Source organism: Miniopterus schreibersii (genome assembly GCF_964146895.1).
Source record: "Miniopterus schreibersii genome assembly, chromosome: 17".
Lineage (NCBI taxonomy): Eukaryota > Metazoa > Chordata > Mammalia > Chiroptera > Miniopteridae > Miniopterus > Miniopterus schreibersii.
The window spans coordinates 39,374,480-39,401,187 of record NC_138117.1 but is presented as its reverse complement, the minus strand read 5'-3'; the positions used below and the strand labels follow the sequence as shown (position 1 = coordinate 39,401,187).

At 51.9% G+C, this 26,708-nt stretch overlaps 1 protein-coding gene across 1 annotated transcript in view; it reads left to right on the top strand.

Moving 5' to 3' along the window:
- ZFAT (zinc finger and AT-hook domain containing) overlaps nucleotides 1–26,236 on the top strand; it is a 133,652-nt gene extending 107,416 nt beyond the window's left edge. Inside the window, exons 13-16 of the mRNA XM_081116469.1 lie at nucleotides 1,589–1,707; nucleotides 4,384–4,510; nucleotides 7,172–7,302; nucleotides 25,314–26,236. Of these exons, the coding sequence (XP_080972595.1) occupies nucleotides 1,589–1,707; nucleotides 4,384–4,510; nucleotides 7,172–7,302; nucleotides 25,314–25,553 (617 nt within the window). The 3' untranslated portion in view covers nucleotides 25,554–26,236. The remainder of the gene's footprint in view (nucleotides 1–1,588; nucleotides 1,708–4,383; nucleotides 4,511–7,171; nucleotides 7,303–25,313) is intronic.
- The last annotated feature ends 472 nt before the right edge of the window (nucleotides 26,237–26,708 follow it).

Sequence of the window (26,708 nt, the reverse complement as noted above, 5' to 3'; positions counted from 1 at the left end):
ATCTCCAAATCCTTAACCGAATCACACCTTTGAAAGTCCCTGTTGCCATAAGGTAACATGTTCGCATGTTGCTGGGATTGGAATGGGAGTGTCTTTGGGGCCCATCCTCCTGCCCACTGCGGTGCCTTTCTTAAGGATGTGAACTTTAGCGTTTTCACCATGGAGAAAACACCCTGAGAGTCTAAGGAACTGGTTCTGGGTCATGTGAGTGAGTACCACCTCCGGCCTCTGACTCCCCAGCCCAGCGTTCCAGGCCTTCCCAGGAGGTAGATTATTGAAAATGAAATTGAATTTTTGATAATGTCAGCCACCACAAAGGAGCACACATAGTTTAATGCCTGAAACTCATCCAGAATATATTGCGGTGCAAAAAGAGCCAATGATGCCATGATCAGTTTTTAAAATTGCTCCGGAAATTCTGTTCTTCTGCCTGGTCATCAGGCCTTAGGAGGAAATTGTGGTTTGGGGGGGGGGGTTGCAGTTTTTATGGCGGTTGCTTTATATTAACCCTGAAAATAACTTCACCAAGCGTCCCCGTGACCTTTTACTGTGAGTTGCCTAAGAATTTAATGAAATGAAGTAGAAATTAATTTCTCTCAGAATTATACCTTTGGTCTAGATTATAGATTTCCATTTGTTCTTTAATTAACATCACTGTGGCAAAGGTTGAAGTTTTAATTAATGTGGGGGCATTATCATATTAATTTTAATTTAAACATAATATAAGGATGTTTTCTTCACTCAATTAGTTTCCATTAAAAAGTACCCCATAAGGAATCTTTAATGTCCTGTTGAAGCCTAAGTGTAACCTTAGGTAGTTTGCTTTGTTCATTGCCTCATATTTAGTCTTTATAGAACCAGCGTCAGTTTTACCAAAAAGAAAGAAAGGTGATAGATGAGTCTCACACCTTGGGGGTTTTAAAGGTGATCATAGGAAAATGCACCATTTTAGATGATTAATAAAGGGTAACAAAGGAGGCTAAAAAACTGTTTCGCTCTCCTCTGACCGAGAAAAAACAAGCTTGTTAGGCTTTCCCTTTAAAAAACAAAAAAAAGTGCAGACTGTTGGAGAAAACAGCATCCACTTGCACTGCCTTTCCTGTAGAATATTCTCAAAGTTTAGAATTTGGCGTCTGTGTCTAGTCTTCCTGACTACTGTCCTCCGGTATACTTGAAATCATCTCTGGGTTACTTACAATATCTAATGCAGTTGAAGTGCTGCAAGAAAGAATGACAAGAAAGAGAAGTCTCTACGGACACAGAGCCCGAAGGCTAACTACCTGGCACACGTCAGCAACAGTGTAGTATTTCTTAACATTTCTAACCTATGGTTGGTGGAATCGCAGATGTGGAACCCATGGATACCGGGCGGATAGCATCGAGCTCTCTGCAAATGCTCATTCCATAAATGGGAAAAATACGTTAAGTTTTAAAATCTCTGCCCTAAGGAAACATAAACGGTTGCTATTGTTCCAGTGCTAAGGTGAGCTTGGATTGTGAGCTCCATTCCTTCGATGTGAGGCGTTGGATGGAGGGGGAACCACTGCGCTTTGCGAGCTGTGACCGCTTCTTTCTGCCTCTGTTTCAGGTGGTCTGAAGTGCCCCGTTTGCAGCTTTGTCTACGGCACCAAGTGGGAGTTCAACAGGCACCTGAAGAACAAGCACGGCCTGAAGCTGGTGGAGAGTGAGGGAGAGCCCAAGTGGGAGGTAACGCCTGGGCGCGGCATTGACCCTGACTCTTCCAGACGCAGATGCGAACCAGACACTGGGTTTTCTGGTTGGGAAGCTTGGCAATCTTTGCCAATCATATCTCATATCCAGGGCATATGACTGGGTGGGGTCCAGGCCACGGGTGTGATCTCTTCCTCTGGGTCGTTTTTTATCTGTATTGGCCTCTGACCTATTTACTTCTATTACTCACAAATCCAGAGTTTCGGATACTGTACCTGAAAGAAGCAGGCAAGGGGAGGAGCCTTGCCTGTCCTCACCAGGACAACAGGGCGGGGCCCTATTTCATGATTCCAGGCCCTGCTTCCTCTACCTGTCATCTTTGCTTTTCCCTTAGATTTTGGGATCCGTCACCTTGCTGAAAACGTCTGCACTATAGAAGCCAGTAGCCAGCTCTCTTTTCAGACACTAGGGGTCACTAGCATGGGCTTTGCAGTTTACCTAAGCTAGCACCACCAAAACGATGGTCTGGGTAATTCCTCTTTGTAGGGGCTGCCCTGTGCATTTTAGGTTATTTAGTAGCATTGTTGACCTCTACTTTCTAGATACCACTAGCATCCCCAGTTGCGAAAACCAGAAACATCACAGAGATGCTGCCAGGGTTCCCCAGGAGTCAAAATGACCCCCAGCTGAGAAGCATTGTGTAAGGACTCAGCCATCAGGGCATCCAGTGGTCAGGGGTGAGGGCTTTAGACAATTCCAACCACACATGCAGAGAGTCATACGTCCTGACAATGTGGGGGTGCTTCCAGAGTGCAAGGGGACATGTGACTGCATGTGAGGGAGTGTGCTGGTGGAATCCATGCAGGTAACAGAGCTGGGGAGAACAGCAAAACCGTCATCAACTTCACGACGCAGAAAAGCCGTTTGACGAAAGTCAGTGTCCACTGATTAAAAACAGTCAGTAAAGTAGAATTTGATGAGCATATCTTTAAGATGAAAAACTAGGTGTATATGTCTCAGCCCACATCAGCGTCTGACTTCATGGGAAGGCAGTAGAGGTGTCTCCCTGAAGCTGGGGAGAGGACAGGGATGGCCGGGGCCCTGCTCTGGAACTTCGTGTGGGCATCAGCTAGTGCGTCAGGCAAGGCCGAGCACGTAGAGGCTCGAGGAGAAGAAACAGTGTCTGTATTGCAGGTGGCAGGATTACATTCTTTGAAAATTCAATAAAAGCAATGAAAAACTACTATAGGTAGTACATTAAGTCATCAATCCACTCTCATCAGTAGTGAAAGCCTTGAGCTAAAGGAGCAGAGATTTAAATGTAAAAACAGTGATTTTGACAAATACCAGAAGACAAGCTAGGTGAGTTCATTTATAAATCGAGAATGTGGAGAACTTTCCCTGCTATATAACTCGAAATCCATATTCAATGAGGGGAAAGATTGAAAAAGAAAAGACTGCATGGAAAGAGTTTCAAAGTCGTCCGGAAAAGAGCTGAGACACATGACAACAGTACTTTCAGTCGCGTCGTAGGAAAAGGAAGACTGTCCTTACACTACAGGCGGCTTTTAGAAAAATGACGGAGAAGACCCACAGCCCACAGGAGGGCGAACAGGAGATAAGGAAGGTCCACGGAAGGCCCGCCGGCCTGGCTGGGCGGCCAGGGCGTCGGCCCTCGGAAGAAGGGCCTCGGGGTTGGTTCCCAGTCAGGGTGTGGACCTGGGTCGTAGGCTCGATGCCCTGCCCTGTCGGGGTGCCTGTGGGAGGCAGCCCAGCCGCGTCTCTCTCACATCGGTGTTTCTCCCCCCTCCTCCCTCCCCTCTACTCTAAAAAATCAATGGAAGAGATATCCTCTGGTGAGGATTTAAAAAAGGAAGGAAGGAAGGAAGGTTGGAAGGTTGGTTCACAGATAAAGAAATGCAGATGACCTTGGGTATCTGAAAACATGATCAATGTCACACATAGTAAATGTTCTTTAAAACTAGGCAGGCAGCTTTCTTAGCTCTTAGCTTGGCAAGAATCCAAAAGTTTGACATCGTCTCTGCTGGAGAGGCTCCTTTGTTACTGGTGACAGTTATGCTTCCTGCCCAGTCATTTTCCTTGGACTCCTCACCCCTTCCAGAAGGAGGTCATGATGACTATCTAGTGCTTGTGAAGATTTTGTTCTTTCCCCTCAGGTACGAGGTACCTGTGAGTAGCCCTGTAGCTCCTCCTGCACTCGTAAGTCCTAACTTTGCACAGATATGTTTTCTGTGTTCACTTGTGTTTATTGTGTCCATCGTATAAATATAAGAAAGGCACGAGTAGCTAAGATTTACTGAGCTCTGACCCTGCACTGGACTTGTGCAATAGACTATACGCGATTGCCACACCCACTCCTGCCTCCTGCTGGTGACAGTGGGAAGAGACCGGAGCCACCAGAAGAGCACACCCAGGAGTCTCTGATGTGTCTAATCTCTGATTCTGGGCAGCAGAGTCTGTTCCCTCAGGCAAGGATGTGTAGCAGGAGGCTTCCTACCAAAGCAGGTTTTAAAAGTCCTAGTATTTGCAGAGAAGCTTTCTCCTTGGAAAATAGGGTTTTTATGGGAACAGCTGGTTTCTCAGGGATAAAAGATGTTGCAGAGTGCTTTTGTTTTGTCTTAATACATTATCCTGGGATTCTGGGTGGCAGTTGGTCTTCCAGACGGTCACTCAGGTGTTCTGTTTACTTAGCCAGCAACAGAAACTCCCGAGGAGCCCTCCACCCAGTACCTGCACATCACAGAAGCCGAAGAAGACGTCCAGGGGACTCAGGCTGCTGTGGCCGCACTCCAGGACCTGAGATACACCTCTGAGAGTGGTGAGAGGACGTTCCCTCTCCCCTGACCCCTCAGAGCTGGTGTGTGGTAGACGTGTGGAGTGACTGAGCTTGCGAATGGGTGAGGCCTGTCAGTGGTCGGTCAGTGATCAGCTTCCAGATCCCTGCTCCAGCGCTCAGACTGCAGCCCTGCTGCCCGGCTTGGAAACCTCTGCCTCTTGAAGTAGAGCCACACCGATGGGGCCACCACAGAGGTGGGATTCACAGCCGCGCTGCCAGGCTTCTCCATGCGGTGTCACCTTGAATGCTCAGGACAGCCTGCGAGAGCAGCAGGGCTCACGCTTCCCACTTATAGACAGGTCTCATCACAGGTGCTTGGCTGAGAGACACCCACTTTTGGGGGTTGGAGCTGGTCCTGGAATCTGGGTTTCCTGGATTCTCAGTGGGGTGCCCTCCCCATTCCACCCTGCACGGTCACCCATTCCAGGGGGCTGGTCCCAGGGTCTGCAGGGCCAGGCAGGCAGTGCAGGGGTGGCAGGGCTGAGACCTAGGGCATGGCCGATGCCCTTGTGGTGGCCACGACTGCCTGCTTCCCCTTCTTCTGAATCAGGATTTTTATGTCCAATGCCATCATTTTGAAATATGAGATCAATTTTTAAAAAAACAAACCATGGTGGCAGCCTAGTGCTGACTGGGGCATTATGCTTAGAAAACATTTGCTTAATGCTCTTTTCAGAACATGAACAGAACCACAGAACCCAAGCTTGTGTAACAGACCATAGTGCTGTTTGTACTGGGGGACAGAGGACAGGCAAGGGGATGAAGAAGAAAGCAGTACATGGTGACAGGAGGTGGGAGCTGGGAAATCGCCGTTTCCAGCCAGTTCTTAAATCCTAAACCCCAGGTTGTAAGAAACTCCTCTGGGACAGTCGCTCCAGGGAAGGTGAGTCGCCAGGCCGTGTTCGCTGCTGCTGAGCGGGAAGGGCTTCCGGAGGCAGGGCCCCCACCTTGTGGCCAGTTAGAGTGGGGGGTTCTGCTGTTAAATGCCTTTCCGGGAGCTGAGGCCTTGTGTGGATTTATTTCCTCCCCTCACAGTCAGTGGCTTTGGTGATGGTTCGTTCCCTGCAGAGGCAGCCCACCCATCTCCATCCCCACGGGCTTGCTCACTTCTTCTGGAACCTCTCTGGTATCCGGCCTCTTCCTAGCTCTCGGCATGTAGCTTAGACTCGGCAGCCGTGCTGGCCTGGCTGCCTGCCCTCTGCCCACCTGTGGACGGTGCTTTCCCTGCCGGGCCTGCAGCTCAGCATGCGCTGCCTCCTCCCCCACGCGCTCCAGTGCTCTCTGGGATGTGGTCTGCCCCCCCCCCCGGCACCCGAACATTGTTCCTGGCAGACTCACCTTCATCGTCAGCATTCAGATATGTCACCTGCCAGGAACCCACTCGAATCTGTGACAGTGTCCCCGAATTGCCTTCCCAATATGGAACTACCCAGGTGCTGTAAAGATTTGCTTACAGATCTGTCTCGGGGGCCTGTGGGCCCTGGAAGGAGGGGGAGGTGAGTTAGCTTGTTGTCTGTATCCCCTGGGAGCCACGTTCTTGGCTGTAGGACAGGCTTGAGAAGTGGTCGCTGAGGGAGTAAATGGATGAGGGGTCATGCCTTATCTCAGTAAGTTCTTAAGGTAAACGTGTTATTTATTCTTTGGATTCAACCTTATCTCAGTGAGTTTTTAAGGTAAATGTCTTATTTGGTCTTTGGATGGTCAGAGTCGTTGGCTGCAAGGTACAATTGAAACACCTCCTAGTGGGGGGGATTGATTGTGAGTGTGTATATGTAGGGGGCCCCTGGGGTGGTGCGCAGTGAATGTGTTTGGGTCACTAACATCATCATTGTGTCGGTCACAGGCCACATCTTTCCCTTACATAGAACACGACTCCCCTGTCTCTTACTGACTGACTCACAGGAGTGTAAAGCTCACCTAGGAGGATGCAGCCATAGGCGGAGACGTCATAATACTCTGCTGAAGTGGAGACCAGGCAATCACTTCCCTTTCAGTGAATGAGTAGCCAGGGTCAGGGTGCCGTGCTCAGGAGTCATAGGTGGCCAGGCAGATGGTGAGACCAGGCAGGTATCCTCCGTAGCCACCTGATGATATGGATTCCAGTCTTCTGAGATGATTCAGATAGAACCCAGGCTTACATTGGTCTGGAACTGTAAAGCCCCCCGGTTTGACAGTTGACACATCCTGGGATGTTTTGCTCAGAACCTGTGACACACTCTCGCTGACCACCTGCCCTGTGTGCTCACGGGGACCCACCTCTGCCTTTGATGCTGTGGCTGGTGCTGCTCAGGGCTCCCATCTGAGAGGCAGTCTTGAGCCACCATGTTTGGGTTCAGAACATCTGGGCTGGAGCTCTGACTTTTTGTGTGGAAAGACCTAATCTGTGAAATGGGGACAATATTGTCACAGTGTCATCGCCTCACAGGGTTGTTTGGGGTCTGGGGATGTTCTTGCAGAAAGTGCTTCATAAGCCATAAAGGGCCATATAGACTCTTTCTGTTGTCATAGTGAGCCGTTACCAAGAACCCATTCACACCCTGCAGAGGGCATTGCCCTGGAGTGGCCTCTCGTGGGCTGGTTTTGCGTTCGGAGACCTTCAAATCAATGGCCTTAATGGTGTCCTGTTTGTTTCTTCCCCATAAGGTGACCGACTGGACCCCACAGCTGTAAACATCCTCCAGCAGATCATTGAGCTGGGCACCGAGACCCACGATGCCACAGCCGTGGCCTCCGTGGTTGCGATGGCTCCAGGGACGGTGACTGTCGTGAAACAGGTAAGGACCCTCCCCTCACCTCTTGAATACTGTCTCTTCTCACTGACACTCCCCCTTTTTCTCTCCTGCCCTCTTAGGTTTTCAAAGCTTTAACTGACTCCCTAAGTAGAGTTCAGCATAAAACTGGTCTAATCTCATGCATTTCTTTTCCTGCCTCTGATTGTCATGGAATTGTATTTTCAATAGCTCCATATATGGAGGTGTGTTTTAGGGGAAAGGTCTAATATATTTCTGAAATTCCTGGAAACTTTTCATTCATTTCCTTTTAAAGAATCCGAGAGTGACAGTGAGCACGATGTTGACACATTTGCACAACCTTTCATGATAAGTACCCCTGGGGCCTGAGGCCAGGGAGTGGACGAGTGGGGACTGTGGGGGCAGCCAGAGAGCCAGGAGGGGTGCCGGGGGGGCTGGCCTTTTAAATATCAAACATCACCCCAACCAAATCAACACAGCATGACTGAGCCAAAGGGAAGAAGTGATCAATTTCTGAATAAAGATCACTCGACTTAATTGTTATACTGGTTGGCTCATTTCCTCTTTTATCCTAAGAGACCTTACCGTCTGTGACAGTGCAGACTGTTCGATAATTAGGTCATCCTTTTTTCTGTCTATACTCATCTCCTTACTATCTCGTGCCTCATTGTACAAAAGATTGAGTCTGGTTTACAAAACTACTTAAAAAACCAAAAACACAGTAAACATATCAGAACCACAATAGACAAAGGGTATCTAACTCAGAATCAAAGTTCGAGTTCATGGAGAAGGTTGACATGCAGCTCGTAGAGTTTTATGTAGTCATCCATTCTTTTAGTCACTCTGTTGGGAGCATTTAGTAGGTGCCAAATGTTGTCAGGCACGGCCTCTGGGGGTCCAGGAGAACCAGTGCCTGCCATCGGGGTGGTTACTCTCTAGTGGGAAAAGACAGCACACAGATAAAACTGAAAGGATGTCACATGGTAAACAGGTGCCATGGAGAAACAAGAAAAGGGCAGGGAGCGTGGACTGGGGAGCGTGGGCTGGACTGTTTTATAAAGGTTGTTGGGGCAGATCTCTGACGTTTGAGCAGAAACCCGGAGGAGGTGTGTGTTATTAGAGCTATCCACGCTTATCTATGAATTTAGTACTGAATTTTATTACAGAAAACAAGAAGGAAACATGAAATAATTAACTTGGTGAAGGGGTAAGTTTTTTGGGCAGCTCACAAAGATATTTCTTAAAGTGCCTCTCATCAGGGACCCCTGAGGGGCGCGTGCCCCTGGCGACCTGCCTTCGATGAACCAGAGGCGGTTGGTTGTAGCAATGCTATCCCCAGAACTGTCCCCCTAGTGTGAAAGTCAGGTTGGTAGTTCTCTGGGGAATTGTACGTTCTGGTTCAACTTGGTTTCCAGCTCCATGGAGAAGACTTCAGAAGAGTGTCTGGACCACGGGTTCTGAAACCCTCTGCCATTAAATGGCTTCTCTCCAGCTGGCCCTGGAACTCAGTGTTTCCATCTGCCAGGGCCTGCTGTTTTGTGCTGGTTGGAGCAGATTCGTGTTCTTGTAGGCTAAACACTCTTGTAGCTTTTTTTTTGTGTTACTAGATTGCAGCCTTCAGTTGTCCAATAAACCTCTTTTGAGACTCCTCCTTTCGATGGTGACATGTGGCCGCCTGAGCTCACCTGGCACTTCAGGAAGGGTCTACCTGGGAGGGTGTCAGAGAGTGCTGGACGTTTCAGACTTGCCAGGTTCCTTTAAGAACTGCTGGAAGGTGCTGCCAACTGTGAATTTTGTCTTCTTTTCAGGGACTGATAGGTTGCTGCTGCTCAGAGACGTGACTTGTTGTGCTAGAGGCACTGCAGTGATGCGTGAGGTGTGGGTTTAGGACACAGCTTAGCTGGGCTGTAAGGCACTAGACTGACAGCAGGGGCAGGGTGAAGGCAGATAAGCATCCAGCGCAACCAACGTTAACAGGTACGCTGGGTTCGCAGTGGCGGAAAACAGCAGAATGGCAGACAATCCGTGGCTTGTTGCAAATGCAGGGCTAAGAGAGTGTACAGTTTAACACAGACTTGAGAAACTGCATTTGGAAATGTTCCCCGAGACCATGTGTCCCGGTCGTTCTCTCTCTGCCTGGCCTGGCACCCAGCTCACCAAGGCTGTGGGTCAGATGGAAGGGAGCAGGGGTGGGCAGCTGAACCGACAGCCACACCTACCACACAGGGATCCAGCTTCTGGCTGTCCGGAAAGAACGTCCTCTGACTTCAGTTGTCCTAGTATTTATATTTAAATACAGCATTTTTTAATAGGGCAATAAATTAGTTGCAGTTTTTTTCTTTTAATGAATCTCTGGTTTAGGATTTTGCAGTAAAGAAATTTTATCTGGTTAATGAGTGTGCAGAAGCCCCTTATGTGAACCTGGTGCACCTGCTGGGAAGTTGTAATGCTCACCCTTCACCACACAGGCAGAAGCCCCTGGGTGTTGGGGACCCTGTCTCTCCAGCTCAGCATCACACACGTAGCAGCCACTCCATAAATGTGTACAGAGGAGGGCTGAGAGCACTGTGGGTTTGCTGTTCGATTTTTCAGCTATGTCCCGTCGGGAAGAGAGCAGGGCAGGAACACCTGTCAGAGGACATGCTGTACACTGCAGAAAGAAATTAAAATTCTGTTGGGTAGCATATTTTGAGATCTTTTTAAAGTTTCCTGATATATATATATCTTCCACAGGGCCAAAACCAAATTTCCTTTCCCATATAAAAAAAGTCATATGCTGTTTATAATTTTATTCTTTCCTGATGTATTAACATAAATTGAAAAGAATCTCATATATCACAGTTTATCAGTAATACTGGAAAGTGATTCATCTCTGGTCTTTTGGAGTTTTTGGTGTCTGAGGTGAAAATGATGTCAGGCCTGGTTGGTGTAGGCTGAGGGGGGTTGGGAAGCAAAGAACTGAGTAAAGCTGTTTTCTTTTTGATTGTTTGTGAGACCGAAAAGATTCGGCCCATAATCCAGCCCATTTCAATTTTCACTGGACACAGAAGCGTGTCCTCAGCGATTGCCTGTGGCTTCTCTCTTCTCACGGGTTAGCATTAAAGGCAGCTTCGTGGGGATGGAGCGTTTGGAAGTGCTCAGAACGCGGAGTTGCTGCAGTTCTGTAGCCTGCACCGCAGCAGCCGGCCGCAGGAAGCCCACGGGAACTTTGAATGGAGTAACCGTGCATTTGCTGAGACTCAGCGGTCTTCGTTTAAAAATTTCTTCCTCCTTTTTTTGTTCAATCTTACTTTAGGGCTTAATGAGGAGGAAATTTATAATTTGATTAACAAAACTGCCTCAGTAGGTTAAATGGAAGACCTGCCAGCATAGGAAATATCATCATAAGCATCCCTGAGTCAAAATTTGTTACTTAAGGGAAGAGAAAGACTAAATGAAAATAACACCAGCCACCGTAACCGTTGGCTCATGCCTTTGCTGTTTTTATGGATTAAAACTTATTTCAGGATGAAAAGCCATGTTTTATGTAGTAATTTATAGCATGCGTTTTGTGGACATCGCTGCTAACCACTGTTACCCCGGGCGTGTCACTTTCCCGTGGCAGGTGCAGCTCCTCACCAAACTCTTAGTGGCTGAAAGCCACACCCATTTGTTACCTTATAGTGTGGAGGTCAGAAGCCTGAATGGATTTCACTGGGCTAAAACCAAGCCATTGACAGCTGGTTCCTTCTGGGAAGGATTCCTTTCTCGCCTCCCCCAGCTTCTAGGGGCCTCCTGCGTCCTTGACGCCTGGTTCCCCTCCTCCTTCCAGGCCAGCGACAGTGGCAGGCCCCACTCCTCTCACATCCCCTCTGATCTCTGAATCTAGCCCCCTCCATGGACCTTCCCTGAGTCTGACCCTCCCTCTTAGAAGGAACCCTGTGCCTGTGTTGAGCCCACCTGGATAATCCGGGATAAGCTCCTCATTTCAGGATCCTCAGTTTATTCTCATTGGCAAAGTCCCTTTGTCATGCAGGGTAATAGTCTCAGGTTCTGGGGATCAGGACACCCACATCTTTGGGGGTTGAGGGCATAACCACCCTGGGTTACAGGGTTCAGACAGGTCCTGATCTCAGGAGGCAAGTAGTCTATCGAGGGAAATGATTTATTCCTTCGCTCAGCAAACCCCTGCCCTGGTTGTACGCTCCAGCTACTGCCTGGGCACTTGGGGTGTTGCAATGAACAAAACATGGATGGTGCGTTGAGGATCTTACCTTCTGTTGAGAGAGAGCTAATGTGCATACGTGTCATAAATAAGTAGATAATATAGTATGTTAGAGGTGAAATGGTAAAGAAAGAACATGCAGAACCGGTCAAGAGGTTTGAAAATGCAGACCTCAAACAGGCAGTTCCGACCAAGAGTAATGACTGCTTCAGGGAGTCTGGCCAGTGCTGTAAGTTCACTGGGCACCCAGGGGTTGCCCACCCAGAACCCGGGCAGCCCTGGGATAGGGGGAGGCAAGTGGGCAGGGAGGACTTTGTGGACGCCCTGGTCCCCGAGTAGAGTCCTGGAGGGTTGCTGGGAATTGGGGAGGGCTGAACTTTGAGGCAGAGGTGGGAGCCCTCCTTGCACCACCCGCCGAGTGACTATTTCAGGTTAGCAGTGCCTCCTGTTGACAGGCCTGGACTTCCGTCCCTGTCCCTGGTTCTTGAAGTGTCCTCTAGCATTGCCACTGTTCTGTTCATTGTTTTCCCTCCAGTGCCTCATGGCAGGGAGAACGGGGAAGGAGCCATTGCCCGCTTGCCCACTTCCCCACTGGACCCTCAGCCTGGCAAGGTGCAGAACTATGCTGCCGTGATTTTGTTCACAATCCCAGGTGCTCTTCCTGTGCTCAGCTGCTGATTTAAAAAAGTCGGAATTCCAGCTTTGCCAAAAACAACCCATGTGTCCCAGCTGCTTCCCAGGCCTTTGTCGTCTCCAGGCAGGTCCCTGTGGTAGTTGGCACTGGAGGGTGAAGTTGAGGGCATGTCAGGAGGAGAGGAGAGGAGCCTCCTTCAGGGGCCCAGCGCTTCGTATGAGCCGCAATTTCGGTAGCAGTCCTCTTGGGAAGACATGTTGGGTACCAGCCAGCACGGGAATTACTGTGTGTTACAGGCTGTTCATTAGTTTTGCAAGGAAGTGCAGCCTGTTTCTATGGCTGACCTCAAAGGCTGGTTGCCTGCTTGCCAGGGAGCGCAGATCCAGCCTGTCCTCTTTTAAATTTGAGGCCCTGAGCAGTCTGGTCCCTGAAGCTCTTTTGCCCTGTTCATCTGTACCAGGGCATCTGGTGAGGAGAAGCTGCTCTGCAGAAGGGATTTCTTGGAGGTGCCTCACCCTCTGCCCTCTGTGATCACCTGGAGTGGAGCCCAGAACCGGCCTCCGCCCCTCGGGCGTGGATATTGTCCCTTTCATGAGACTCGTGGCCAAACAGTGGGGTGAGGGATCTGGAAGGGGATTTGTGTGAGGTTCAAAATCCATTTTCCTTGTTTTTTTAAAACCAGTTACTCCATTTTATTAATTTGATCATTGAATTGCTCAACAAGAGGCCTGCAGGAGGTTCACAGCTGTCTAGGAGACCCTTGTAATTCTCTTACGGTCACAGCACAAAGACTGGCCACCTGATTGTTGCAAAGCGGGACTGAGCTGAGATCCCCCTTATCCCACCCACACAGCCTATGCAGTGGGGCTTCTCCTATGTTGTTAGCCCTTTAACCTCAATAGCTGGTGAGTTACTGGGATTTTCATGTTCCCACCGAGGCACTTTGGGACTTAGACTGTAAACAGACCCCTCCCCGACTAAACACTGTCCACGTGGTAGAAGCAGTAGGAGTCAGCCCTGCCCCTCTCTGTTCCCCGGCCCCTTCTGAGCCTCCTCTGTCGTCCGACCACCTGCCTGGGCGTGTGTGAGACGTTGTTACCATAGCAGATCTGTGCTCCTTTACGCCATCATGAGAGCCTAGCGCCTTCTGCCGTGTCTTTATTCCCGTTGTTTTGCTATTGCTTTGGTTCATCTAAGGCATCATTCCTACAAGATGGTCTGTATTTTAGGAGAATTGATAGAACTATAGTTTCTACCCTCTGTAACTGCCTGTGTCTTCTCTTATTCCTGGCTGCGTGTTGGGAATATCACATCTGTCTGCGCTGCTGGCAGGGTGCTGTGATTACCGTCGTGATGGATTCAAATGCCTTTGGGAGGCCGCGCAGGGGATCACGTGTCTTTCGCAGGTGATCAGGCCGTTGCGTATTCGGGGACCGAAAGCATAGGCCCCCTGCTTCCTCACCCCTCGCTGACCCACCTGTTACTAGGCAGATGTCCACAGTCCACACAGCCCCCTCTCATCTCCTCACACCCGGTCCTTTTGATCTTTCTATAAACATTGGCGTCTCAGTGACTTTTTCTCTTTCCCCTCATCAGAGCCCTATTGCTGTGCCCGCCGGCTTCCAGCTGCACTGTTGGTTAGTTAGGTTTGGCTCCTGCCTGAAGGACGTGTGGGGCCATTTATTTGATCCCCAGAGCTCTGCCAACAGTAATTACATCAGGCTCCTAGTGAGACACACAGGTAGCCTCTTGAGACATTTTCACGCCTCACACGCTTTATAGAACATTTGTTCTGCTATCACCGAATGGTGACCTTCAGCATAGAGACCCAAGGACAGAAAATTCACCCAGATCTTGGCCCTGGGCTCTTCTCCTTTGTCACTTACGCCGACGTGGTCCTTTGTGAGCCTTCCTTCGGTCTCCCTCAGCCCTCTGAGTCTTTTTTCCGTCTTAGATGCCACTCCGCTCAGAGGCTTCTGTTTCTGGTATGATTTATGACACTGATAATCAAAATTGCATCCTCTCTCGTAGCTTTTATGCTCTCCGAGCCCTCTTGTTCCACAGTGGTGACTGCAAATTCCATCTCTGTGAAATTTTAAAAGTAAAAATAAGGTTCGTGGTGTATCTGTGGCCCTGTGGGAAACTGTTTGAAAAAATAGAGGGTAAAGGCTGTCCGCTCTTCCATTCCAGCCCTCTTTTCCATACAAAGCATCTTTAGCCAACTGAAGATGCCAGTCTGTTCGCCTTTGCTTCTCCCTCTTCTTCTTCCTGAGCCTCAGTTTCCCTGCTACGCCTCAAGCAGCTGCTGCATGGTCGGTGTACTTTGCAGAATCCCACTCTGTTTGCATTTTAATACTGTTGACTGCTTGCCTGGGTGCCCATTTCCCGGGGCGTGTCTGTGGCCCGGGCAGCTGCGTTGTCATTGACCTTCCCTTCTCTGCAGGATCACCTTGCCGGCTGAGGTCTCAGTCTCTTTCATGATTGGGGCAAGTTGTTTGCTGGTTCCAGACGGGCAAGCACGTAGGTGTGTTGTGGAGAAGTTGCACCGTGTTTGTGGCTGGGAGCAGTTTAACCCCGACAGCCTCTGGTTGTTGAGGTATCCTGCTCAGTCCCTTTAGGCTGGTTTGGAAGTGATGCCAGGTGACATCCCGAGGCCACCTGCTCAGAGTAAAGGGGAGTGGGGTGAAGGGCTCTGAGCGAGAAGGGGCGCACAGACATGACAGCAGGCCACAGGGAGGAAGTACCAGTGCGGGAGGGGACGGTCAGAGCTGTGACAGTGCTCAGCAAGGACGGAGGAGCACTTACGAGAGTGGGATGGACAGTTCCCTTTGCTGAGTTTAGACCTACTTTGCTACTAACGAGCTTACCTGGCTAAGTTGGATGAGTGGTGGAAACGGCTTACTTTTTGTTTTGACAAACGTTTAAGCAGAACATGGAAACACTTCATCCTGGGAGTTCAGCTTTTCTTTCTTCCTTGGGAAGGGCTGTGGCTATGGGGAGGTCTGGGCAGGAAGCTTGTCCCCTTCATCTGTGGAGGCTGCGGGTCACCTGTGTGAAGGACAGGGAGAGAAACTGTTAGAGGAGACAGATTGTTGAATCCGGGTGAAGAGTCTGTGTGGGGGGAGGAAGCCAAGTGCTTCCCCAGCACGGAGAGGTATTCCTGGGGTAGCAAAGTCAAGGAGGACAGGGGTCAGTCCTGTCCCCACGTCTCCATCAAGCACCTGCCTGGCAGTGACAAAGTGCTCAGCAGTGAGGAAGGCCGGAGCCTGCCAGGCGGCTGCTGGGTGAGTGAATCAGGAGGGTGGCGACCTGTCTCCTGAGGGTGAGCAGAGGGGGATTCCAGGGAAAAGAATGTGAGAGAGCCCCGCCTGGCCCGGGGGCTGCCCGTCTGCGGAGGGGCTGCTGGGCAGAGGGGAGGCTGCTGAGGAGGAGCGGGCCCCCTGTGCGAGGCGCCCGATGACGCGGGGCCGCCATGCAGTGCCTGGCACTAAATAGGTCAGTCTCATATCTGTGACTCCACAAAGGTCAAGAAAGGAAAGCACTGTGCCCAGTGAACTTGCCTGGATACCAGGTGTTCCTGGGCAGTGAGGGGCTCCCCTCTGCCTCCTCCTGTCCTGTGCACGTGCTCCGATTCTGTTTGAGTTGTTTCAGTCATCTTCTGGGGTTCACATTAGAACAGTACAATTCGGGTATGTACTGAGTGCCTCCTGTAAGCCAGGTGCCCTGTGGACATGGTCTGAAGGGGATGTGCTAGGCACCCAGTCAGGTCATGGGGCAGAAGGGGCGGGCATCAGACACCTGCCCCTGGAGGGGCTGGCCCCCCAGTACACTCGCCCTGCACCAGGCACTGGTGCCCCATCATCTCAGCTCTCACATTGCCCACATCATTTTACCATAGTTACCTGGAGAAGGCGTTTCCCTCAGTCAGGTGATCATGGAGACCACACCACGTGGGCCTGGACTCCTGGGAGGCACGGGGATGCGAGGCTCTCACCCTCTCCCTGCTGCCAGGCGTCTGTCCCTAATCGTGTCTGCTGCTGAGTCGCGGAAGCGGGTCATCCTCCAGGGTGGGCTGGAGGAGGTGCCTCTCCTCCTGTTTGCAGGCCCCTCTCTCCCAGCCAGGAGTGTGGCTCTTCCTGTTCCCTGCAGGTGAGAACCCGGGGGCAGGCTCCTCCCTGCCCTGGGGCACAGAGCAGGGTTGCCTCTGCTGGCAGCAGGACCCTGCAGAGTCTCAGAGAGCCAGGCCACAGGCCACACGCATGGGACGGGCATTGCTGGGTTCAGCCAGAAACCTTTACAGCTCAGGCTTTGGACTGTCTGTGGGATCAGTACTTTCAGAAAAGAAAAAGGACCTGCTGTCTACTTACAGCCAAGAAAGAAATAAGGTGGAGGGGAGGTGTCTGGCGCCTTCCCAGGTAGATGGATCACGGCCTGCCTCGCTTCCCACACGCCCCTTCCTTTTAAAGGCTGTGGATCTCCCCTGACCTCGGAACACTTCCTCCCTGCCTGTGACTCTCCCCTGATACTTCCCCAAGATGCTCCCCCCTTTGTCCCATTTATACACGTATATTTCTACAGGAGTTATGACACTTTCTCTATAAACCCTATTATTTATACCTTTTCTTTCCTCTATACATTTGGATACTGTTTACTGTTTCCCTTCATTTCCGGGGTGCACAGCCCCTCACCTGACCGAGTTGTGAAAGTCGTGCGCTTGCTAATCGACCTTGTGAAACGGATCTGCCACTTGGAGAATGTGGAGGAAGCTCTGGCTGGTTATCATTTAAGTGAACGAAACCCTACCTGCTGGGAGAGAGCTCCTTCCCTGGAGCCTAGGCACACACAGGGGCTAGTTCACCCCAAAGAATTGACTGTGGTGTTTTTCATTCTCATCGTTTGGTTGTATTTGAGTTTTATCTGCAGCCCACTAATTCTTACCATCTTAACATGGAATCTGAGGGTTTCTGCAGTGGGGGGGACCTTAGAAGATGTTCCTACTCTTCTGACCCCTGGAAACCCTACTATTCAAGACCAGGGTCGTCTCCTTCAGGAGGCCGTCCCTAATCAGGGCCCCCTCTCCCCTGCCCTGGGTGTCCAGGAGAAGTGTCCAGGCAGGGACAGGGAGCGTGTGGGGCTTACGGTTCTGTTTCCAGTGCCCACCGGAGTGCCTGGCACGTTCAGAATTCCCAGTGGAACAGCGGAGAGTGGGGAGGTAATCTGAAGTATTGGGAACTCTGCATGTGAGAAATGTGAGTGCATGTCTGGTCAGAGGTGGCTTATTCCATCAGCGACTCGCCATAGAGAGGTGCCCGTGACATTAGCAGAGCAAGCGCTGATGTTCTGTTACTGCACGTCCCTAACCCCCTCTGAGGACACACCTTTCCTGTCTAGCAGCCAGAGTGAGAACCAACCCTTCAGACCAGTCCCCAGTTGAAAAGCTTGTTTTCTGTCCCTCTTCTGCTGTCTCGGTCATTCTTGTCTCCGTAACCCTTCGCCCACCTGCCTGCTCGCATCTTCATCAGGCCGATGGCCACGGCAGTGCTGGGCTGGGGCTGTTTTCTGTGTGAGGGCCCGACAAGCAGCATTTCTGCTGGAGGTGCCTTCAGAAATCAGACCTGGGGTCTTTGTTAGGAAATGATCTTGATCCGTGTCTGCAGTGTCCCGGCGGAGCTGGAGGTGGTCACTCTGTAATGTAACTTTCCCTCTGCCTGCTGGTGCTGTGTCGGAAGGGAAACCCTGGGTTTGGCTCATGTCCCCCCTCTCCTGCACTGTCAACCCTCTCCAGATGGACTGCTTCTGGAGAGTTCTGTTTTCCCCAGCACTGTTTAGGGCGCCTGCTCTGTGCCCAGCACACTGCTGGTGACTGCTTTTGAGGGAAAACGTTTTCTCGGCCAAAACACCCTTCGTTCTTGTGGTGTTTGGAAGACCTCCGAAGGCATCCAGCTGTTAGGAAGTGAGCGAGCGGCTCCTCCTCCCCTCCCGTTGCACCTCCGCAACCCTGCAGTTTCCTTCTTCATTTCCTTTTTGCTTCCTTTCTTTTTGTTTCATGTTCTCCAAATATTAAGGGACTATATTGTTTTAAAAATTTAGAAGATACAGAAAAAGTAGCAAGAAGAAAAAACATCCCACATGACTAACACCGTAACACTGATCCCCCTCCCAGGGAGGTTAGGGTTCAAAATAGCACAGGGCCCTCGTGCCAGGCCATGCGCAGGTGCCGGAAGTAAAGAGGTGGAGGTCCTGGTCCAGGTCCCGCCTTCATGAGCTCCCAGCGCAAGTGGTGTAATTTCAGGTGGTGACAGTGCAGCGGAGGGAACGGAGCAGGGGAGGGTCAGCGTGCGCCTGAGCTGCTGTTCCTGCTGGGGCGTCTGAGAGGTCCTGTTGGGGGCTGACTGGAGCAGGGGTCTGAGGAAGTGGGGGACAGTCACAGTGACAGTAGGACTGGCACTCTGAGCAGGGGAAGTTGGTGAAGAATCCTGAGTGGGGACACGGCAGGAGGGGTCTACTGACCACGGACACAGTGCAGGGTTTGCACTGAGTGTGGTGGGCTCACAGGATTGGTACGAGCAGTTGTATTCTGCCTCCTTTCACCAAGTAAACACAAGTATTTTCCTCACTTGTCTAAAATACAGACAGGAAGTGTGAGGAAGGAGAAAGAGAGCGCAATACGGACGAGCTTACCATACCCGCGTGGACCCCTGTGCCCACACGCACACGCCCCCGTGCCTGTGCCCATTCCCATGCACCCCCCGTGCCCATGCCCACGCACCCCCCCGTGCCCATGCCCACACCCCCCCCCGTGCCCATGCCCACGCACACCCCCTCTGTGCCCATGCCCACGCACACCCCCGTGCCCATGCCCACGCACACATGCCCCCCCATGCCCGTACCCATACCCATGCCCATGCCCATGCACACACACACCTATATCCATACACATGCACATGTGCACACCCCCTGAGCTTGTATATCTGTACATAGGCACATAGACGCATACACAAGTATAGACATACATGCACCCACACTCCCCACTCCCCAACACACTCACATGCACACACACATACGCGCTGCACACATCCATCTCCTGGGAGCTCCTGTCTTACGTTCTCCGTGTCTCCTGGGCCTGTTCTCATTAAGCCCTGCCGTCATGGGTGCTCATTTCCTTCTGTGAGTGGATGACAAGGGCTGTGCTCTCCTGGTGGCATCCTGAATGCTGTCTGCTTCCAACCACAGAGGGCCCACTGGTGGCTCACGCAGGAGCAAGTAGTGCTTCTCTGTGTATTTCCTGCCTGCAGCCCCAGGTGCCTTCCCTTTCAAGGATGTTAGTGATGCCTGAGAGAGGGCTGTTCCCCAAGGCACGGTTTAATAAATAGAAACTGATTCAACTTATTTAAAAATGGATTTGAGATGTGAAGGTGCCTAAGGCGAAACCCTCTCCCTACAGTAGCAGAGCTGACAGTGGGGTTTTTTCCTCCCCAAAACGTGAAGGATGACCCCTGTCCTGAAGTTCCTCACACTAGAATGCCCAAAGTAAAGGTGGTCAGCACCTCCCAGCCAATGAGGGCGACAGGCTTGAGGGAGGGTGCTGGGGATGTGGGCGACAACTCAGTACCGGAGCTTTGGTGGTGATTTTCATCCCAAAGGGCGATGAACTGAATAGATATTAACCCGATGCCATCCCAGTAGGTGCCATTCTGTTTTCATTTTAGGGCCAATAGAGGTTTCTTTTATCTTCGTTATTGTTCATCATTTATTTACGTGCCAGGAGCAAGTTAAAACAATGTGCTAGTTCCTGCTGAGCCTGACCATAGTGTGGGAATTCCAGTGCCCGGCACACCGAAGTCGCAAGTGTCTGCTTAGGTGGTTGAGTTTGTGAGGTTGTGAGGACAGGGCCTCTTGACCTGAGCCCCCTGGCACAAGCATGTGGGGACTCGGGCTCCAGGAGGTAATTTGCAGTGTTTTGAAAGCTCCAGGTGAAGGCGTGATGCAAACATGTGTTGTTTATTATAGCCTACCAGTGTGACTCTGTGGGATCCAGGGGCTTTTAAAATGTTACCTTAAGCCCTGGCCGGTTTTGCTCAGTGGATAGAGCATCGGCCTGTGGGACTGAAGGGTCCTGGGCTCTAGTCCAGCCAAGGGCATGTAACCTCGGTTGCAGGCTCGAACCCCAGCCCTGGTTGGGGTGGGTGCGGGAGGCAGCCAATCGGTGTGTCTCTCTCTCACATCGACGTTTCTCTCTTCTCTCCCTTCTACTCTCTCTAAAAAGCAATGGAAGAAATATCCTCAGGTGAGAATTAAAAAAAAAAAAGTTACCTTAAAATTTCCAGCTAGTAAGCCTTCGCTCTCTTCTCACTGGTGACTCTGTGGGATCCAGTGGTGACCTGCAGCTCTTTCTTCCGTTAGTCTTCCTTTGTCCTACTCTGACATCCTTGGATGTCTCTGCGCTGCTGGGTGTCTTGGGGAGAGATCATGGCTGGTGCAATCTATGACACAGAAAAGCGTGTGTTGGGGGTTGAGACACTGCACCTGTCTCCCCCTTGAGAGCAAGGACAGGCCTCTCTGTCCCTGCCCAGCACTGCAGTCTGGGCAGGCACCCGGAGACTGGTGGCACCTCCAGAACTATCCACCGGTAGAACCTGGAAGTGATGATACAGAGAACAGTCTGGAGCTATGCATGTAGGGGGGAGGTGTGTGCAGAGATGCGTGGATGGACTGCAGCAGAGCTCTGGGAAAGGGCTGAGTGGGAGCTGCACAGGGTGGGAGCGCAGGGAGCCCTCTCCTTAAGGAGGGCTTCCCCAGCTGGGCACTTCTAGGGAGTTTCTGGAATGTTGGGAGGGAGAAAGCCAACCTGCTTGGAATGGTGTTTACAGAGGATGTGGAGAGGGGAACTGAGAGAGGGGCGGCAAGCAGGGTAGGCAGGAGAGGAAGAAAAAGGCAAGACAAGTGAGGCACGTGCTCTAGAGAGAGGGGTGGGGAGAGAGCCCTTGCAGCCACCATCAGAGAGCTGGGGGCTGGGCACTCAGCAGGAAGCTGCTCTTCCACCCCACCCCCCCCACGTGAGCCGAGCCCAGCAGAGCACCTGGCCTCTGGTCGGACAGTGAGCCGGTCCAGGCCCAGAAGAACACTGGAGGCTGGCAGAAGTGCAGGACTCGGGCCGGCTTTGTGGATAATTTGTACAGTCCTGTGGGTTAAGGCTTTCTATTAAGCTATCTGTGCTGCTCATAATTTATCTGCGAGATGTGTGAGATCAGCATTCGGGGAGAATGGAGTGCCCATCTTGGGATAATCACACTGCGAAGCCATATCATCTCTACCACGGAGAGCAATCCTCAGCCTCTGCTAATAGATGAGGCTCCTGGAGTGATCATCTTGAGCAGAGAGAACGGTTGAGAGCTAGACAGCCAGCCGTAAACTGGTTGGGACAGGTCAGAGTAAGATTTCAACCTGCTCACCTGTGGCACGTAGTTTCTTAGCTGTTGTCACACTGCACCCTCTGAGGGAGGTGTCTGACTTGGGGTCACACAGACCAAGCTGTCTGACCTTCAGTGAGTCCCTGGACCTATAGAGTCTGCCATGTTCCCACTTGTGAATGGGGACAGAAATGCTCACGCCACAAGATGTGAGGAAACGCTTGGGATGATGTTGGGAGAGCTCAGTAAACTGCAAGGGGCCCGGTGGATGCGGGGTTCCGTGGGGACAGGGAAGGAAGTCCATGGTTTGCAAAAACATAAAACAGAAACAGTATAATTCATGTAACACTGGGGTGCATGGAGGCGGGGGAGGGGTGCACCCTGCAGAAGCCTCAGGGACTCCTCTGTAAAGCAGCCTACACCCCATTAACCCCCCTCCTACAGCGTTCCCCTGTCGGCTGTACACAGAGTGAGGCGTCTGTACCAGTGGCACGTTCGGGGCTGGCACAGCCACTTGGGAAAGCCCATGGGCATGGAAACGCGGCCCATGGGTGGGCAGCAGGGGCCTTAGGGACCCTGGATGTTGTCGGGTCCATGTGCTTGGTGAAATGAGCAACAGCGTGTAGCCCCACTGCAGCTGTGGGGCCTGGGAAGGATGCTCTGCAGGACTTCTGTGCAATGCACTGCTACCTCTGTCTCCATCGCTCTCTTGGTCCCACAGGACCATGTTTGTGTTCTCATAACTAGCAGTGGATGCATTTGGTGGAGATTCCAGCAGACAAAATGCTGGAGCTGAAAACTGGAAAGAGAGCTAGAGAAGGATTATCTTTAAATAGACTTTAAGTAGACTTAATACTTGGAAAGGAATCTGGACAAACGTCAGTATTTAGCTCTGGCTAGTGTACTCAGTGGTTAGAGCATCACCCCGCGCACCAAAGGATCCTGGGTTTGACTCCTGGTCAAGGGCACGTATCTGGGTTGTAGGTCTGATCCTAGGCCTGAGTCAGGGCCCAATCAATGTGTGTCTCTCACATCAGTGTTTCCCTCTCTACTTCCCTCCCTCCCTCCCTCCCTCCCTCCCTCCCTCCCTCCCTCCCTCCCTCCCTCCCCACTCTCTCTAAAAATCAGTGGGAAAAATATCCTCAGGTGAAGATTAACAACAACAAAAAAGTCAGTATTTGGAGGGACAGGGAGAGAAGTAAGCCTCATGGTGGGCAAGTTTCCATCCACAAAGGCTGCAGGTTGAATGACGTGGGGCCCTCCTTCGAAAGCCCTCAGTGTCTCCCTCTGTAAAATTGCGTCTGTCTCTCAGCTGGGATCAAGGCTCAAGATCTGACTGTAAACGTCCTCTCAGGCCTCACCTGCCTCCTGACCCACCACTCACGCACTCTGACTTGGACACGTTTGGCAGGCATCCTGAGAAGCTCCCATGCGTGGACCTGTGGTGTTTAGCTCAGGAGCAGGGTCTGGCATCTGGGCTTAGCCAGGACCTGAAGCCGATGCAGATGAGGGTTCCAGGAAAGGAGTCAGGATGGAGACCAGGAGTGCTCTCGGTTTCGTGGGCCGGGCCAGCAGACAAGCAGTGGGGGAGGGCTGGGAATAGAGCCCAGTAGAGGGTGTGGAAGCAGCTAGGAGGGCAGTTCACAGTGTCAGATGGCACAGAGTCTTCTAGAAGGGTGAACACAGAACTCAGCCCAGTGGCTTGGCCATCAAGGAGTGGCCGGCAGCCCAGGGGGCTATGGGCACATGGCTGCTTTGCCCAGTGTCTTCTCTCAGCCTATCTCATTGCTCGCCTGAACTGCAGGTTTGTTTTGCACCTGTGAGGTCATGGGGCCTCAGCATAAATCCCCGCTCCCCCATCTTTTTACTCTGTGTGGAAATTACTGAGAGGAGAAAAGCATGTTGTAGTGTGTTCCCTCCCCTGTCCCCAGCCTTCTGCCAGGTACTCGCTCTCAGAGTGAAATAAATCAATATTTACTTCTAAAGTCTTACTTCACAGTACATTTTCCCATTTAAATGAAATTGAAACAAGCAGTAAAAGAAGAAAAAAAAAAGGTCTCAATTCACTCCAGAAAAACAAATCAGGCTAAATGTATTAATAATTTTCCCTCAGAATAGCTCTCTAGCTTCTGGTGAATTCTGTCGGTGAAGTCAAAAGTCCCTTCCAATCCATACCTTCGTGCGGAGCCCACCCCACAGGTGCCTTTTCCATTTTCCTCTCTGAATAAAACATGACTCCTCCCCGCTGTCACAGCCTGGCCTGCTCACAGGCAATGGGGCTGGAGTGAGACCCCTCCAAGCCAGTTGGGGCCTCCAGATAGCGCATGGAGTCATAGTGTGCTACTCAGGGATGGGCAGGGAGGAAGGAGCCCCCAGCCAGCTGGGACGGGAGTCAGAGCGGCATGTATAGGAGCTCATGGAAGCTGCGTGAGCAAGCGCACCTCGCCCTGCGTCTCCTGGGAGTCACTGCCACCTTCTCACCTCTGCCCTCTCTGACCCCCACTCACCCTGCACTGCCGCCCCCTGGTGGGAGCAGCCAGCCCTGCAGCCCATGGTTCTTTCTGCAGCTGTGTCTTCCCCACCAGACTGGTGCCCCACTGTGCACCGGCCGTGAAATCGGGCAACTAGTGGATCATTATTCAGCAAATACGAGTGCCTCCTGTGTGCCAGGCATCCAGCTTGGCTCTGGGAATAGGGCTGTGCCCAGACAGCATGGTTCCTGCCCGCATTCCGCCTAGTCCAGTGGGACCTGATGAGATGATGAAGGTCGGGTTGAATGAATGAGTGGTTGACATTCGCAGTCCTCTTCAGTTAGTAAGCAGCATTGTTGAATGAATGGATGAAGGCATGAGAGGGCAGTGATGTTTTTAGCACCCACTGTGCACACAGAATCTACTTTCGCTCTCCCAGCAGTCCTCCGAAGTGGGGACCTGAGGGGCTTAGGTGGCGGTGTCTGGCCCAGGCCTCACATCTGCTGTTTGAAACCTGCCTCGAGCAGGTCGTAGCAGGCATTCTCTCCACGTTGCCATCGGACCCACCTGGGAAGTCTGTCTCTCTGACATCCTCCATTCATCTGAGGATGCTCATTCCCCAGTGAAACAATCCCAGACCCTTTTACTTTCCTCCGAGTCCTACTTGGAACTGCAGAGAATTCAGCAGGCCCCCTCCCCTGACAGGTGCACTCCCCTGCCCAGCCCTCGCCGTGAGCTTCCGTCCGCAGGCCACATCCCCACAGGGTAAAGGAATTAGTGTGGACGGAGGCACCTGGGACAGTCCGCCCTGCAGGGCATCTACCCTTCCTAGGGTGAGACAGATCTTCAGACGGAGTTGAGCTCCCAGGGTGTGTGGATACAGATAATGTGGGATAAACCTAGTCCCTTTCTCAGAGCCAAGTGGACTGGCTCTGAATTCCCAAGCCCCCCACACCCCCTTCTGCCAACACAAATGCAGTAAATAACTGCTATGCCTCCTTTCAGTTGCATACCCTCAGCAACCTCCGCACTTCTGGGAGGCTGCTTGGCGCTAAGAGAAGAGCTTGGACCTGGGTTTGAACTGGGTGTCACCAGCAGCCACAGCTGGGCCCCCTGGCCATGTGGCTTTGCAGCATTGCGCTTCACTCTGCATTGTACACCGGGAGTGAGAGCGCAGAGCACTCTGGAGAGGACGACATGCTGTAGGGACGAGCTCTGGAATGTTCTAGATGCTCCATAAGCAGTAGTGGTGATTCTGTTGTCTCAGCTAGACCCAGAAGCAGGACCTGTGTGACCTTTCTCTTGCCCTCCCACAGGTCACCGATGAGGAGCCCAGCTCCAACCACACAGTAATGATTCAGGAGACCCTCCAGCAGGCGTCCGTGGAGCTGGCCGAGCAGCATCACCTGGTGGTGTCTTCTGACGATGTGGAGGGCATCGAGACGGTGACCGTCTACACCCAGGGTGGGGAGCCCTCGGAATTCATCGTCTACGTGCAGGAGGCCATGCAGCCCATGGAGGAGCAGGCCGAGGGGCAGCCGGCTCAGGAGCTCTAGAGGACACACCCTGTGGGACAGAGCCAGGGGGCGGGCTGCCAGGCTCTGCAGGGCACCCGGGGGACCCAGGCAGGGAGGCTGCAGACCGGTGCTCTCCATTGCTGCTCTTCTCTGTGCTCCCTGCCAATCCACCGGCTGCCACAGGGGCTCTCCATGTCCTCCTTTGGGTGGGCAAGGCAATTTGCATCACCAGCAATATAGGACCCCCACCCCTAGCACGAACACCCCCCCCCTTACCCTGTATGATCTGCTTCTGGAAATCTCTGCATCAGTTCTCAGACATGGCTCACACTGCATTGGCCCTTCAAGTTTCAGAGACCCCCCAATGCCCACCAGCATCTTCCCAAATCACATCCCCAACTCCTGACCCCACAGAGGTGCTGAGTCTTCATTTGGGACTGCTGTGCAGCCTGGTGAGACAGAGACAGCCATCAGAGAAAGTGACCTACAGGGGAAAGAGGAGGGGTCCAGGCTTATGGACCAAGCCCCACCCTCCAGTGTCGAGGGCGCTTTTTACCGAGTGAAGTAACCGCAGTTGATGACTCTCCCACCGCCATCAGGTGGGGTCTCAGCTTACGGTCTTGGCACTCTTGCTTTTTTAAAAAAATGCACTTTTTACTCTTCACCTCCTATTCTAAGGAGGCAAGGTGGATAGAATAAAATTGGTCTCTGCCTGAGAATTTAGGCTGGTTTACATTTCCCCTCCTGAATCAAGATCTTGGGTTAGGGCTTCCCCCTCCCCCGCCAGGCCTCCCATTCTGGACCCAGGGCCCTTAGCATGCAACCGCAATGTTCTTTCTCCCTCTAAAGCATGTAGGTTTGCTCTGGGGCCCAGTGTTGGAGGTTGATGATTGCACCTATTATCTGTGCCAGCATTTGATTTGCTGCCAGCCCAGACGTGGCAGCACCCTCTGTTCCACTTTGTACTCACAACCGGGCCTTCACGACACATGGTTTGACTGACGTTCCAGTCCAGGTGCTCAGGGTGAGTCCCACACCGTAGTGAGCCCCTGCACTGTGCACAGCACTGGCCACATGCAGGCGAGTCCTGCTGCACCCTGCCCAGCCCTGGGTCGCTTGACATCACCCACCATCGGGCTTACTGAGGTCGAGATTTGTTTCCTCTAAGGACCCTTTCTTGAAATCCCATGCAGG